At 44.5% G+C, this 17,044-nt stretch overlaps 1 protein-coding gene across 4 annotated transcripts in view; it reads right to left on the bottom strand.

Annotated features, from left to right (window-relative positions):
- Positions 1-17,044, bottom strand: part of GRK3 (G protein-coupled receptor kinase 3) — a 144,195-nt gene that overhangs the window by 20,178 nt on the left and 106,973 nt on the right. For all 4 annotated transcript variants that reach the window (XM_074390769.1, XM_039462500.2, XM_074390771.1 and 1 more), the window contains 4 exons: positions 15,686-15,780; positions 11,138-11,245; positions 2,840-2,906; positions 2,195-2,295 (listed from right to left, as the gene is read on the bottom strand). In XM_074390769.1, the coding sequence (XP_074246870.1) occupies positions 2,195-2,295; positions 2,840-2,906; positions 11,138-11,245; positions 15,686-15,780 (371 nt within the window). The remainder of the gene's footprint in view (positions 1-2,194; positions 2,296-2,839; positions 2,907-11,137; positions 11,246-15,685; positions 15,781-17,044) is intronic.

The raw sequence follows: 17,044 nt of genomic DNA, 5'->3' as shown, positions 1-17,044 counted from the left end.
GCGCAGAGGCCCACGTCTGGAAAGGGACGCCAGCATCCAGCTAGTAAGAGTTCTGCCGGGCGCGGTAGCTCAAGCCTGTAATCCCAGCACTTTGGGAGGCCGAGGCGGGTGGATCACGAGGTCAAGAGATCGAGACCATCCTGGTCAACATGGTGAAACCCCATCTCTACTAAAAATACAAAAAATTAGCTGGGCATGGTGGCGCGTGCCTGTAATCCCAGCTACTCAGGAGGCTGAGGCAGGAGAATTGCCTGAACCCGGGAGGCGGAGGTTGCGGTGAGCCGAGATCGCGCCATTGCACTCCAGCCTGGGTAACAAGAGCGAAACTCCGTCTCAAAAAAAAAGAGTTCTGTGGGAAGCAGGGAAGGAGGAATGGCAAATAAAGAAAGGAAGGGTGCTCTCGAAGCTGAAGCACGCGAGTCCCCGAGCACAGGGGACGCTCCACGCCTGCCATCACGAGTGGGAACCTAGCTCCATGGCCCGCACAGACTGTCCGCTGGTCCACGATAAAGCCGGAGCTTCAAAGTTCTGGGGGAAGATTATTATTTATTTAGAATTCTATGTCTGGCCTAAATATAGCAGGAGGCAGGGAGTCGAGTGAGTGGCAGGTTCATACCAGGAGGCTGCAAAGGGAAGTGCTGGGTGATAAGATGCCAATTAGCAGAAATAGAGCACCTTTTTCCCAGTGCAGCAGCAGGCTGCGTCCTCCCGAAATATCAGGGAGAAACAAAGTCCACAATGTGCTTTTTTGAGAGAAAGATATATGTTTATCTCTTATATATATACATGTTACATATGTATATACATAACTACGTAACTTAAAGTTTATTACAAGCTAAGTAGAAACCATGAAATGAACATTTGTGATTCCACGTGACAGTGTAAATACCCCTTCTTCATTGGCAGCTATTGAAATCAACCTATATGCAAAGCACGGAGATTGATTACGGTCACAGAATAGGAAGTAAGCAGTATCATATTGATACTGTAAAAATAAAAATTCGCATGAAAGATCATGAGAGAGAAGAAGACAATGAAAGACGGGAATGTTGAAATCCTTGACTCAGATACTGTTTCTAGTTGGGAAAAGGTACAACTGGGTTAAGCACAGGATTGAAAGCTACAGAGGCCAGCAAAAGAGGAACCCCAAATAGCATTTCAACTCTTTTGAGAGGTGAAGGAAGGGAAGGCTACGGAGACAGTAAGAGTGAGCTAAATCTTCATCTATTAGAGCAGGAATAGGTAATTTTGCAAATTGCCTTAATAAGGACATACTCATATATAAGTATAGTATTTAGTTATCTATGTAAAATGCTTATGCTATATGTATAATATGCACACTAAAAAATACATATACATATGTATGACGTACATATAGGTAATACACAGTTAAAAGTTATTTCTTATGCCAAGCAAGCCTGGGGGTGAAGAGATACAGGAGAAAGGTCTGGCTTCAGTCTCTCTATAAGCTTTCTAAATACTACTGTTTAGAGTGTTTGGGGCAGGGGAATAGTGAGTACATGTCAGAGATAGCAGTTACTCAGTTATGCATGAGAGAAATATGTGAGAATCTGATCAGAATGTTAAACTGCCATAATCACAAAAATAACCATCGCTAAAAAACAAACGGACTACAAAATATCAGAATTCATGTCTATCATCCACAAGGTCAATCTTTAAAAGTTAAAGAGTGGGCTGGCCAGGGTGGCTCACGCCTGTAATCCCAGCACTTTGAGAGGCCAAGGTGGGTGGATCACCTGAGGTCAGGAGTTTGAGACCAGCCTGGCCAACATGGCAACACCCTGTCTCTACTAAAAATACAAAAATTGGCCAGGCGTGGTAGCTCACACCAGTGGTCTTAGCTACTCAGGAGGCTGAGGCAGGAGAATTGTTTGAACCCAGGGAGTGGAGGTTGCAGTGAGCCGAGATCACGCCACTGCACTCTAGCCTGGGCGACACAGCAAGACTCCATCTCAAAAATAAAAAAAGCAAAAAAGTGAGTGACTTCTTCAACTTCTTAACTATAAAAACACATAGGACAATATATGTATATTTCCCATGTGATAATTTTTTCCCCCTTTCAAGTCAAAATGGAAGATTTTAAGGACTAGGGATGACTTTTGATAGGCAGTATTTAAAAATCACTCTTTTGCTCTTCTGGGAAAGACACCGAAAGGCAGGAACAATGGCCTACCCGCCTCCATGACAGCCCAGCCTCTTGCTAACGTCTCGCTGCAGCAAGCCCTCCAAAAGGGACTTCAGTTCAGGAGAGAAGGCGTCTGGAAGTTCCACATTCTGGAGGAAAGACAAGTAAGATTTTTAAAATCTGTTCATGGAAACAGTATCCTACCAACCAACCAGTTAGGTTAGGTTAAAGGCTATTGCTTGGATAAGAATAGTATTAAAAACTGCAGTCTCATTCAGAATTAATATTTACTCTATAGAAACATAAAAAGGTCACTATTCAGTTGCAAAATCACTCAGGCTGGGTCCAGACCAGAAGAACCGAAGGCACTGTCATTCTTCGGCGTCTCAGTCATTTCTCCTTTTCTCCGATTTCTTTATTTTGTTCTCTAATTTTTTTAGCTTCTTCATACTGTTTGTTAGTAAATCCTGATGTCTGCCTTGGCATCTATTTCCATTCATTTTTCTCCTAGAAATTCTTTTAGAAATTATATCTTCATTTATTTGTTTTAAGAAAGCACATTTTTTATTATGTTGATATGATATATAGTTTTCTATTTCCTATAATATTTTATGTGATGGCCACTTTTATTATTGATAGAATGAAACATGACAATTATCATGCAGAAGAGAGTAGAGTTCTGAATCGCCTTACCACGGTGAGGGTCATCCGGTCAATCTCATGCTTGTCTTTGGTTTTATGTTGTCTGAAAGGGCTGTGACTGTAGAAATAAAGAATTCTTCTATTAAAACGTGGCATTAGGTGAGACAGCACATACCATTGCCTAACATTTGGGTAAAGTATTACATCCTATCACTACTCATTCAAAACTGGAGAAATGCAAAAGCTATCAACAGGTATCATTTCCACAGAAAAACTGGTGAGCAAATGTTACGTCCTGAAATAGCAGGACTTAGGTCTTACTTGAACTGCCTGACTCTCCCTTCCGTGAACTTGTGGCCCTAGAATACGCTGTTCCAATGGAAATACCATTAGAAAAGAATTTGTAACTAGCCAACAGGTAATCATGAGAACGAAAGTCATTTATGTAACATTTGTCATACAAGGGTTTGAGCTAAACAGTAACTTTTCACATAAATCTCTCAGGAAAATGGATATTGGTCCCTCAAACAGCCCAAGGAACAGCAGTTGAAGCAAAACATGACGGAGATGAAACGATTCACCCCTAGAAACCAGTAATTTTAAGCAATACATCCCTTTGATGAAAACAGAAATAAACTAACCACACACCAGCAGGTTCTCCACAGCTCTAGGCACTTCCTCATGTCTTTCCTGTACAGAACCCCAGACTCCAGAGTCAGAAAAGCTGGGTTCAAGTTGTGACTTGACTGTTTACTGACTGTCAGCCAGACAGAAACCTTCAGTACCAATTCTTCATCTGTAAAGCAGCGATCAAGCCACATACTTCACAGAAGCGGTGAAGGGAAAAGCTAAAGTGATACCTATACAAGTAGCCAAGACAATCGGAGCACGTGGTAGGAACCGGATACAGTAATCACTCGTGGAAATAAAGATTACTCTTACTGGGCAGGGCGTGGTGGTGGCTCAAGCCTGTAATCCCAGCACTTTGGTAGGCTGAGGTGGGTGGATCACAAGGTCAGAAGTTCGAGACCAGTCTGGCCAACATAGAAACCCCGTCTCTACTAAAAATACAAAAAATTAGCCAGGCATGGTGGTATGCGCCTATAATCCCAGCTACTCAGGAGGCTGAGGCAGGAGAATTGCATGAACCTGGGAGGCAGAGCCTACAGTGAGCCAAGATCGAGCCATCGTACTCTAGCCCAGGTGACAGTGTGACTCCGTCTCAAAAAAAAAAAAAAACTCTTACTTTATAAAATGAATGTCTACTTGGTGAACTATGTAAAACAGATTATTCTTACTCTTTCTCATGTTTTTAAAACTTTGGAGAAGCTGACTTTCAAAGGAAATCTTATCATTAAAAAAACTATTAAATATGCAAACTAGAATACCATGGTTTATTTTTCACTTTGAAAGCATGAGATTGAATTTTCTTACAGCAAGACATGCCTGGAAAGTAGTAATCCTATACATTTACTTATAAGGCAGATATGACATAAGCTGAGGCAGGCAGGATATTATGTAAAATATTTGAATATTAACTCCATAAAATGGATTAGAATGTCGAGCACATAAATCAGTGAGATTCTAAAAAAGAATTAAAATGCCACTCATCTTCTACTGCTACTTACTGCTACTGAGCTGGTCATCCTACTGAATTAATTAGGTTATACATTGAACTATCTCTTGAGATTATTACATTTCAGACCATTTAGTGTCTGAAACACTTGGATTTTCTTTTTGTACAAGAGAGGGCACTCCAGCCCTTTATTTCCTTCCATATCATTTCAGGCAGTGAAATACAAGCTAATTCCCGTCTCCTCAAAGCATTAATTTGAAAAAAAAAAAAAAAAAAAAAAAGAGAAAGAAAAAGAAAGAAAGAAAAGATAAAAACAAGGTAAATTAGCACCCAGTAAACTTTTGTTAACTTTGAAAATAGATTTTGATTGGAAATATTCTTTTTGCCTTATTTCCAAGGAAAAAAATGTACCATTACTACATTTAAAAAGCAGATGTAAAAGCAAACAGTATCTGTTATTTATGATTTTTAAAAACGTATCATGCTTGCATCATTCTCTTTTATACAAACTCCCCGGAAATACTAATGTGTTTATAGTTGCAGAGAAAAGGAATGAGAGTTGATCAAATCTTAGGAAAGCCTCAGCCTCCCTGCTTGACGCTGAGCTGCTTCCACCCGACGGTGCTCCTTAATGGATTAAAAGGGATTAAGTGAAGGTCTGGTGTTTTGACAAATCCCTCGGACCTGGCTCCTGCATGCAAAGCCAGAGGTCCCCACTCCTGTGTCTGGCCCCCGAGTCCTCACGGCTGCGCAGGAAGGAAAGGGCTGTACCCTGACCTTGCTGAGGAGGCCTGCTGTGTTCTGACACAAACGCTCTGTGCTAAATTTAACAAGTCTTTCATGAGACCACAGGGAGGCTTACGAGGGGACTTGGAGTTAAAGTTAGTGGTGCCAAAACTATTTCCAGCACACGGGCCCTATTGCTACAAATTCCTTTTATAAATATAGCGATTCCATGTCCGGCTCAATAAGAAATTATCAGAAAATGCTCTTCAGCTATTCAGTTCGATGCTGCCATGTTCAGACGGTTTGGTCTTTCCAGTTGAAATCTTGACGCACATCTGTTTCCAATGTATTCTTGATTATTCTTTGTGAACAAAGCCAAAGACTCGGTTTCTATTTTGGAAAATGTTAAAGAAAACCTATGATAGTAATAATCTCCATTCTGAGCGAGGCACGTGGTGAGCACAGATCCTGTGTGATCGCAGCTGCTCCCTGATGCAGCCGCTTTAAATAGGAGACAGTAACGGGCCTGTCAACAGCTTACAAGGCATGGCCAAATTCTTCCTATGCAACACGCTGGCTGCATCAGGGAACGCTGTGGGAAAAGAATTCACATGTGCAGTGGTCAAGTGTAGCTTTCTGAACTGCAGATATTATGGAACAGCTGCACGTTTCCCCTACATGAGCAGGAAAATTGTTCAGGACATTAGAAATGATGCGGGAACACACGCGCCCCCCGACCCCAAGTTAACTCTGTATCATATTCATGGGAAAACAATGGGTTCAAAAATTATGTGATTAAAAACTCTCACATCAAAAGTTAATTTTTAAATACCCCAAAGATGGCATGTTACATTACATGTGCATTTCAAACCTAAGCCAGTAGCTGCCAAAATATTCATAAACTGCCCTTTTTCCCCCTCCTGGAACAAACTCAATAGTGCCAGGCAGCATTCAGTTCTCCTCAGGCCACTGCTCGGGCTCCTCCTTGTGTCTGACAACTCCACAGGGAGACCATCAACGGTGATGAGCTTAAGATCGAGGCCACTGTCACATCAATTGATTTCCTTAACAGACATCTTAAATCCCGGTGAAGATCATGACGGCAGCTCCACAGATGCGCAACACGGACGTGTCTTCATACACAGATGCTCTCTAGTACCTGACAAAGTCATCTGAAATAGAAGTAGTGACCAGCACCCAAAAATGGGGCATATGCATGGCTCGGTCAATCACTGTGAGTCCAGGGATGCAAAATTCCTTCTCAAGTCTTGACAACGTTCTCCCATTCACACTCCTTCTCCAAATGCCTTGCAGTATTCTTGTAGGGGATGAAGACAAAATGAAGCGGCAGAAAGGTGTTTCAGCAGAAGCGAAGGGGATCTGAGCAGAGAACACAGACCCTTCCTTGGTGACCACGGATCCAACCTCACGGCACAGCTGTGGGAGGAGGGAGGGGTAACTTGCTCTGGGGCGGTGCCATTTGGGGCTAAATGATTCCTTGCTAGGGTGCCACGGGGGCTGTCCTATGTACCATAGGATGCTGATGATCATCATCCTTGGCCTCTACTTAGGAGATGCCAGTAGCAGCCCCTCCCCAAGTTATGACGACCAAGAATGCCTCCAGGCATTGCCCGGTGCCCCCCGGGGCTGACGACGGGTGCCCCAGGAGAGTGCCAGGATGCAGAGGGCACGGGGCCGGAGCCTGTGTCCCGGAGGCCCTGCCTAGCCAATCTCCTCCTCCGCTCAGTTGATTTCTTAGGCCTCCCGTGCCTGAGAAAAGACAGCTGCCTGCGGCTCCCTTCTATACAATGCGGGAAAAATGCACAGGATACTGACAGGCATATTTTTGAGGTTTTCCCACGAGCAACTTCGTGAGGAAGTAGAACAGGTGGCGTGATCCCCTGGTTCACAGCTGAGGCGGCGAAGGCTCCTGCCACAGTCCCACCTCCTCTCCTCCTCGCCACAGGGCTTTGCTCCTCAGAGGCCCTGCACACACTTCAGTACTGAAACTTGACAGACACTGATTTTGGTCATGACATCGTTATTCTCCCAATCATCCTGAACCTAAACCGCACCATCTTTAACGCCGATCCTTCCCTATGCAACCATCTATTTAAAAAACAAAACCAGACAGCCGGGCGCGGTGGCTCAAGCCTGTAATCCCAGCACTTTGGGAGGCCGAGAGATCGAGACCATCCTGGTCAACATGGTGAAACCCCGTCTCTACTAAAAATACAAAAAATTAGCTGGGCATGGTGGCACGTGCCTGTAATCCCAGCTACTCAGGAGGCTGAGGCAGGAGAATTGCCTGAACCCAGGAGGCGGAGGTTGCGGTGAGCCGAGATCGCGCCATTGCACTCCAGCCTGGGTAACAAGAGCGAAACTCCGTCTCAAAAAAAAAAAAAAAAAAAAAAAAAAAAACCAGAAAGAGAAAGCACCCCACGGAAACACTGAAGTGCCGTGGACTCTCGTTCTGCAGTACCACCACGTCATCCGCTCCTGTCAGGCTCCACGGCCGCCGCGCAAGCTCACTGCCTTTTGCCCACATTCGTCTGCCTGCCTCCTGTCTCGGTCTCTGTCCTTCCGTGGCTCCAGGCTGCTTCCAGAATCATCTTACTGAAAAGCCTTCAGCCTCCGGGGCCTGGAGGATAAAGGGCAAGATTCTCAGCTCGGCGTTCGAGATCCTCCCCAGGGCTGACCCCACCGTCTGAGCCTTCTCCCTCGGCACCCGCTCCTGAGAAACACAGAAAGCTGACATTTCCCCTGCTCCCAGCCTTTGTATTGTCATCCCATCTTCAAAGCCTGCTCCATACACTATCTCCTGCCTGAGGTCAACCCTACGCTTCCAGGTGAGAACTGGTTCTCCCACGACTGTGCTCCCAGCACATCGCTGCGGTCGAAGTCGGCACAGCTCGGCCAGCTCCGGATCCGGCGTGCACACCCACAGCTCTTCTCCTGCACTGCTTATCCCTCAAGGACTCCGTGTGGCTCCCTTCCTGGCTAGCCGGCTTCCTTGTTTGCTTTCTTCCCTCCCTCCTTTCCTTCATTCCCTTTCCCATCTCTCTTCCCTCTTCTTCCTTCCTCCTTCCTTCCCTCCCTCCCTCCTTCTCTTCCTCTCTCCCTTCTTCCTCCTTTCCTCCCTCTCCTTCCTCCCTCTCCTTCCTCCTTCCTCCTTCCCTTCCTCCCTCTCCTTCCTCCCTCCCTTCCTCCCTCTCCTTCCTCCTTCTCCTTCCTCCCTCCCTTCCTCCCTCTCCTTCCTCCCCCTCCTTCGTCCCTTCCTCCCTTCCTCCTCCCTCCCTCTCCTATTTTCCTTCCTTACCCCTTTCCTTCCCCCACAGCATCAAGCACAGTCTCTTGTATATTACAGGTACTCACTCAATAAATGCTTATCACATTTAATTTAAATCACTTAAGTCAAAAAACGTTTCCTGCTCTTTGGCTTCAGTGCTATATCCTATCTGTGAGCGACTTCTCGACAATCAAGGGAGTGGCATGAGATAATAAATCCTATGGGGGAGATCCATCGAATCCTGTCTATCACCCACTGGAAGGATTCTTTCTGTTTCAGTCTCAATCAATACTCAACAGTGACAGGGAGCCAGCTATCTGTGGGGTACAGCCCTCCTTCACTAGGTAGCTCAAATGACTGGGCATTCTTGTACCAAACTGCGATCTTTCTCTTCAAAAATGCGCCCCTCTGGAGTTACATGGCATGCAGAGGGACGCGTTCAACAAGACGGCCTTCTAGCAGCTGGAGCCGGCCATCCTATGGCTGCCTTGAGTTCTGCACTCAGCTCTTTCGGTCTTTCCGAAGTGGTGAGTTCTCACTATTTTATCGCTCTCCGCTGGTCTCATCCACCCTCCCACCCTCATGGCCCTCCTAGGGATGTCTTCCTGTCTGTCAAGACTCTTCTCAGTGGGAGCCCCGCTGAACATAATGCTTCCATCAAGGCAGACCGAGGACTTCACAAAGGAATTCATATCTTCCAGTTCAATACGACAAAGCTGAATTCCGGCCGAAGAAGACAGTTCATTTTGTTAGCCACAAGCCACACTGTTGGAGCAGACAGAGTTATTTAACAAAACCCTCTAGTCTTTTAAAAAATGAAGTCCTGTTACACCAAATCCTCGTCAGCCTAGATGCACCGACGTTTTAACAACCAGAATCACAAAAGAAACAAGTACACAAAGTCCTAAATACAAGACTTGGGAGATTGCCCGATTTTACTGCTGATTTTTGAATTCAGCAGCGTGGCTGTTGCACAGAGTTTTTGTTTTGTTTTGTTTTGTTTTTTTTATCATCTCCAAATTCTGTAGGTAGGGACTGTCTGTCTCCAACCACATCTCCAGCAGAGATCCAGAACAAAGACCTCCTGGGTGTCTTCATGCACTCCATATGCACAGAAGCGACGCCACTGGGGAAATGGCTTTCTCTGGTTTGCTTAGATAAACTCTCTAATTAGGTCAGCTAGTCTGATGACATGAATTAAGGCCATCCAGGCTCCACAAATACAATAATTCAATTAAGGAATAACAGAACCCAACTTTCTAAGCAATAATACAATTTTAGATCACAAGTGAATGCAAAGCAGACAACAACTGATTACCAGAGTCCTGCCGAAACAGAGGGTGCTCAGAACCTGGTTTTGGGGGAGCCTGGAATTCAGCCTCTCTCCAGAACGTGCTAAATGTATTAAGAGGATGCAGTGGTGCTCAATTAGGCTCTCCGATGGAAAGGTACAACATTTAGCAAACTATCAGGACTGCATTCTTATGAAAAGTATTCAAAGGAAAACCTGGACAAGGACATTTTAATGTAAAATGCTTTTTGTATTATGAGTCTGAATGATTAAAAAGTTTAACTGAAGATTTCCATTAAAATTAGCTAAAAGACTTAGAATTAATGGAAACAGTAATACAATTGTTGAGCGTTTAATACAGGCATCCCCAAACTTTTTACACAGGGGGCCAGTTCACTGTCCCTCAGACCGTTGGAGGGCCGCCACATACTGTGCTCCTCTCACTGACCACCAACGAAAGAGGTGCCCCTTCCTGAAGTGTGGCGGGGGGCCGGATAAATGGCCTCGGGGGCCGCATGCGGCCCGCGGGGCCATAGTTTGGGGATGCCTGGTTTAATATGAAAATATATTTTGAGAGTGCTTTTCTCTCATCATCTTTTCTACTTTATTTCACCATCTTTGGTAGTTCAGAACAAGGGCCAAGTATACTAGCAGCTTTAAAACACACGTGAATTTCAGCATTTTCCCCAGTGAATGCAAGCTTTTAAAATGGGTTTACTGGTTACGTATGGTGGCTTATGCCTATAATGCCAGCACTCTGGGAGGCTGCGATGGGAGGATGGCTTGAGGCCAGGAGTTCGAGACCAGCCTGGGCAACATTTGGCAAGACCTTATCTCTGAAAACAGTTAAAAAATTATCCAGGTGTGGTGGTGAATGCCTGTAGTCCCAGCTACTCAGGAGGCTGAGGTGGAAGGATTGCTTGAGCCCAGGAGGTCAAAGCTGCAGTGAGCCATGTTTGTGCCACTGCACTGCACCCGGGCAACAGAGAGAGACCCTGTCTAAAAACAAATACAATCAAATAGGTTAACTTTGGGTTTTCAACTTTTTTTTTTTTTTTTTTTTTGGTAACTCTTAAAATTCTGTAAGCCCCCAAGATTATGAATAACTAATTTCTAGGGAAGAAATTATTCTACCTTTTAAAATTACCTACATTTCAAAACAATACTTATTCCTACAACGTGGTTTTCCAGTGGAAATAATTCAAAGCAGTCTAATTTTAGGTTTAAAAGAATCCTGATTCCTACATGGTAGAGAATAAAAATACAAAGCCATAAGCTTTTCTCCAGCAGCTTATGGGGAAGCAGCTTTCACTTTTCTAAGGCAGGGTCTTCCAGATCAGCATGCGGCTTAAAGATCACTGTGGGATTTGAAATATCATTAGAGTCTAGTCATTTCTACGTATTTTCAGTGTTCGTCCAAGTTCCTGCTGCCATGAGGACAGCACTAAACGGATGCGTTGCACTCACCCTCTCAGAAGTTTGAAAAGCATGCAGCCCAGGGAGAACCAGTCGGCACTGCTGTCGTACGCCGTCCCCTTCTGCAGCACCTCCGGAGCCATGTACCCATGGGTGCCACTAGGGAGAAGACAGTGTACACGCAGTTATGAGAGCATGCCCGCTTCAGAAAACACTAACAGCGCCCCAAGGTCTGGGTGTCATTCATTAGATGGCAGCAGCTGTAAACAAAGGAGAAGGGACAATTGGGCCTCACCGCAAACGTGACGCACTGAACATCCAGTGGGAAAACGATCTCTTCTGCCTTCGCTCGTATATGGATTAACAGAAATAAGCACGTGAAATAAACATGTAAAATGCAAGTTCAGAATCTCATTAGTCCTTCTCTACTCCAGCTACCAAGAGCAAAGGTTCTCCTGCTGTTTAGCTCTTGTGATGGAGTTGTGTGGGGTCGGGTGAGGTGGGGAAACTGACGATGAACAGGTGATCACACTGCGTGCTGCGGACCTTGAAGGCATGGAGACACCCACCCCTGTGTGGTGCCACCCACTGTGCTGAGGATCCGAGCTCGAAGGGGCATCGGCTTGATGGTGGTCAGCAACAGACCCCAGGGGCATGGGGAACAAGGAGGAACACGAGCCTGGTCGTACACACGAGGGAGAAATCACGTGTCAGGTTTCACAAGCTGCAGACGGTCAAAGGACTCAGCACTAAGCGAACGGAAGATGATTTTCAGGAAATTGAGAAAAATCACTTGAGAGGACCACCATTTGGTGGATCATCTGCACCATCTGCAACTCGAAAGCCCCTCCCGCTCTGGCACTCTCCACCTCTCCTTGAAGGGCTAAGCTGGCCTGGCTGCAGCAGGAAGCGCGAGGCAGCCCGTGGGGAAATTTCCAAGGTGTAGTCTGAAAGGGCCCGGGCAAAAGCCATTATCTGTATGCCCTACAACCCCTTCATCCACAAGTCTTTTTCTTCCTCAGTACAATGGGTGATAAGATAACATCTCTACCTCTCAGGGTTGCTGTGAGTCCTGCAGGTATGCCACGGGCTCACATACAGGAGCAGCTCGATTCGTGTTGGGGACCATGCTTATCTTAGTAGAAGAATTTTTAACTTGCTTATGCTCAGCAACAGTGGGAATCTACTCAGATAAATGATCCTGGATCACTAACAAGCCTTCGTCATCACTGGCACTGGTACTCTCCGTCTAAGAGGTGCATTCTGAGAGTTGTATCAGACAGTGAAAACAGGCGTGGGTCCATCAGGGCAAATCTAGCACTCTAGAAAGCTCAATCAGCCCAAACCCATGATAGTGTAAGGTCACCAGGCCACACCATGAGAGCATCGGAGATTTCTACGAGGGGCATCCAAGCCATTTTCTGGGAAGGTTTAATTTCAGCGTTGGAGAAAGTCCTTTTCTGTGGCCTTTTAGCCTGTACTTATCAGGATCAAATCACAGTTCTGGAATGGAAAGACATCTACAAGGATAAATAAGATAAATGAATGCAGACCAGTCAGTCCCTCATGCTTACACCGGATTCAACTAAAACTCAACGCTGGACTGCCTGTCGCCGAGGGTTACTGATTCTGCCTATAAGGGCAGCTGCTAATGCTTCCTGACGCATTCCGTTAAAGATCTGTACTACTATTAATACTGAATGAACGCCTGGACGTTTTAAGACACTGTGACATGAGACATGGCTTTGTGTTCTTAGATAAAATAAGCTAGGACTCAAACCAGTCACTGACAATCTGTTCAACTCCAAAAGTTTCCCTTTGATTTTTCATGGCTCCTTCACAGTTAACTTCTAGTTTACAATAATTGATGATTCTTTCATTAAGTGGACTAAGTCTAAGCTCAAATCAAAAAACCTCAACTACAATACTACTTTGGAGGTGGGCCAGCCGCTAGATGAAGTCTGAGAATCACATCTACAGCTTTGAGAAGATCTGAGAAACCAAGTTCAGGGTGAAACCGTAGCTAAAAATCTTCAGTCTTGTACTGAACAGATCATTCCAAAGCCTCAGGCAGCTCATCCACACGGCGTAAAGATTACAGGCTTTGGAATCAGACAGAACTGGATTATAGGTCTAGCCCCACGGCATATCAGCCATGTGACCTGGTTCAAGTTACTTAATTTCTCTGAAGCTCAATTTCCACACCACAAAAATTGGATAGTGATTGCTATAATTTCTGGGGTTTCCATAAGGATGACTTATGCTCGCCTGGGACAGCTGGTATTCAGTGAGTGGCACAGTGAATGCTGCTGATACTGCCACCACTCCATATGCTGGTCGCTCAGGGGATAAGTTCTTGAGGCTGCTAGTTCCAGGAGGTCAGGGGTCAGCTCTGTCTTACCATGGCATCACCAGCAGCTGGCATGCCGCAAATGTTAAATAAAGACTTGCTGAATCATTGAGTTAACTCAACCCTCACAATTATCACAGGAGATAAATATCATTGTCCTCTCCTCTTCACGGAAGAGAAAAATGAGGCTTACACAACTCGGAAGAAGAACCCAAACCCAGACCTGTTGGTTCCAGAGCCTTTGCTCTTAACCGCAGAATGCCTCCTTTATTTAAAATTACAAGGTTTTTGACAGGGCACTTTGGGAGGCCAAAGTGGGAGGATCGCTTGAGTCCAGGAGTTGGAGACCAGATTGGGTAACATAGGGAGACCCCATCTCTATAAATTTTTTTTAAATTAGCTGAATGTGGGGGTACATGACGGTGGTCCCCACTACCTGGGAGGCTGAGGTGGGAGGATTGCCTGGGCCCAGGAGGTGGAGGCTGCAGTGAGCCATGATCATGCCCCTGTATTCCAGCCTTGGAGACAGAGCAAGACCCTGTCTCAAAAAAATAAAAAATGTAAAATGTTATTGTCCCTTTCCCTTTTTAAAGTAGTGGCCTCCTTCCTGATCATTATTTAAACATGGAAACCAACCTTCTCCGTCCTACGTCTTTACAGAAGCTGTTCAAATATTGTGCTTTGCAGAGCAGGCAAAAGCACAGCCCAGCGTTCCTCAGAGCTGACATGTGAATTACAGCAAAAAGTGGGCTAAGTCCTGTTAGGAAATAAATAACTCTATATCTGAAAATTAATTCCTCTGGAAGATTATTTCTTATGAACCCTTGGATTCATATTTAGTTATGGCTATACTAAACTGAACAAATTAGCATACCAAATAGCTGTGGCATTAAAAATTCAAATGAGTCTCTTAGAAGAATCTGATGAACTCCCTGAGAGAAGCTTATATGACCACAGGTTCTGACCTAATAATCGTAAAGTGCTAGCAAAATGCTTTTATCACCATACATTCTGTAGAAAAAAGAGAAATATGTTTACAGAAACGGTGCTACTCACTATTAACATTTGATCAGAGCTTTAAAAGGCAATTTTGATTTAATGCAGTCCTTCATAAAGTATTGCAGTTCAGAACCACTTTACTTCTGGTTATGCAAAGAGAAGGATCTGTGGCTTATTTTCCGCACAGATGCCTGGATTCGGACCACTGGGAGATTTTTTTTCAAGACCATTCAACACAAAGATGAATGTTAGTTCAAGATGTACAATAAAACGTAATTTTAAAAGATTCAGTGCGAAGGAGACATTTAAAAAGACAAAATCAGGCAAAAGTTGTCTGCTTTTCCACAAACTGTACATGTGTTCATAGTTTCCACCCAGATCATCGCCTCGCAAAGAAACAGAAATGAAAACCAGTACCCGTTCCATGGCGTTGCTGCAGAGCCCCAGGAGAACTGTCCTACGGTCCTGCCGTCTTTTTAACAACCCCGGGTACAGAGAGAAATCCTCAGGTCAGGGCCAACTCGCACTGATCAAGCATGTTTCTCCACCCCCAGAAGCATTCTGCTGCTCCCCAGGTGTCAGGTGTTGACTGAGGGCTGTGCCCTCAAGAGCTCCCTCTGTGTGATCACGTAGAGGACCAGTGTGAGGCCCAAGTCTAACCATATGACCCGCTGTGAACACCTAAACTGCAAGTGGATGACTTGTTTCTTTAATTTAAAAAAAGAGAGAGAGAAAGAGAACTATTCCTAATTTCTCTTCAGGAAAAAAAAAAAAGAAGAAAAGCCTTTTTGAAAAAGAAAGAAAAGTAGATGAAGAAACTTGGCCCCGAGGACCTCCCTTGGCCACATCCACGCGGCTGCCTCTGTGCCTTTCTGGGCGCAGTCTCTTTCACGTATCCTTAGGACGATGTTCAGCGGTTTATTACTACCATTACTTACAGATGAAGTAACTGACTGACTTCTAGGTCACACAGGCAGCAGGGACTCTGGTTTCTTGCTGAGGTCCTGACTGTTTCTGAGAGACCACCCTGGCCCCTGGGCAGGTTCAACTACACCGTGAGTTAATTCCCACTCCTCACAGACGGGGAGAGAAGACACCCCACTCTTATCTCCTTTCCCGCAACCTGTGACGTTGGATCTTCCTGACATACTGAAAATCACCACTGGCAAGAGAAAGGGGGTGACAGTTGGCCAAGCCTTTGAAGGGGCACGAGATAAATGATGGTGAACCGATGTTGATGCACTACTTACACGCTCGCATGAGGCTTCTTTTTGGAAAAATCACAAGCAAGACCAAGATCCGATATCCTCGCGTGTCCGTGTTCATCCAAGAGGATATTTGCTGGCTGAACAGAAAGAGAATGATCTTTAGGAGCATCCCAAATGCCATGGGGACTTTGAGAACTTTAAGTGCAGATGCTTGACATCTTACTATTTTATCATAGTTTGTTCCTAAACACAAATTACAGCTTTATACGTGGAAATAGGGCATGATACTGAGAATAACATTTTTCACGTTAACTTCAGCAGCAAAGTGGGAATGATGGGGTGAAGGATTCCTTTCACTACAAAATGAAACATGGGGCAGGTCACACAGGAATGGTGGGACCACAGGTCCTCGGCATTAAAAGCGTGTCCTTTCAGTTTACCACGGACTGCAGCGCAGCCAGGGCGGCACTGCCTCGCAAGGGTGGGACCTGAGTCCTCCAGCCTCTGGGCTTCTGTGAACCACAAGGATTCCTGAGAGTGAAGCCATGAAGCACAGGACAGAGAGGAAGCTTTCAGGAATGGATCAACACTGACCTAAGAAATCAAAATATTCCACAGTGCCACACTAATCCCGATAACTGTCATTTCTGGTTATTAGTACATCATTAACATAGGGCCCTACCAAATGACCAAATGTAATTTTGACCACAACTCTGATGAAATGTATCCATGAAGATTAGATTTAGTCATCATAATCATGAAAAAAAATCTTGTCTCTCTGATATACATTGAATTATAGTCATCTTCATAATATTTTTCTGCTGGCGATCAACTATTATTTGGCTTGAAATAAAAATAAATGGCATGCTATTATAAAACTGAAGCATGAATAATCATGAGTGACTAGAATTAAGTTTGAATAGAAATTAAATAATACCACTGCCTACCAAATAGCTTAGAAAATAAAAATAAAGCATAAAGATGACTAGAAACCAGTTATTGATTTAAATTAGAATGTATTACAATAGCCCTTCATGGGCCTTCAGCATGGATTTTATTCTTCTGCAAAGCTCACACAAGGAAATAAAATGTCAAGTTCCAACTATCGTCTAGTTGTTTCTAATTCAATAAAAATACATTTTTCTTCTTTATGCTTATAGGGAATACTAATAATTCTGTAACCTTACAGAAAGGTTTAAAATTCACAAAGTATTTTGTAAAAAAAAAAGAAAAAAGAAAAAAAATCTTGAAAATAAAATACAATTTTTATAGTATCTTAGAAAGTAATCTTCAAAAGCCAGTCACGGCTTCTCGGCTCCCTAGAGGGAAGAACATAATCTGTACATTTGAGCTGGCCACTGTGGGTTCATTCACGAAGGCATCCAAAACGAGAGGCAAACA

The sequence above is a fragment of the Saimiri boliviensis genome, chromosome 21, assembly GCF_048565385.1.
Source record: "Saimiri boliviensis isolate mSaiBol1 chromosome 21, mSaiBol1.pri, whole genome shotgun sequence".
NCBI classification, from domain to species: Eukaryota; Metazoa; Chordata; class Mammalia; order Primates; family Cebidae; genus Saimiri; species Saimiri boliviensis.
Note: the sequence above shows the minus strand (reverse complement) of the source record. Positions and strands in the feature narration are given on the sequence as shown.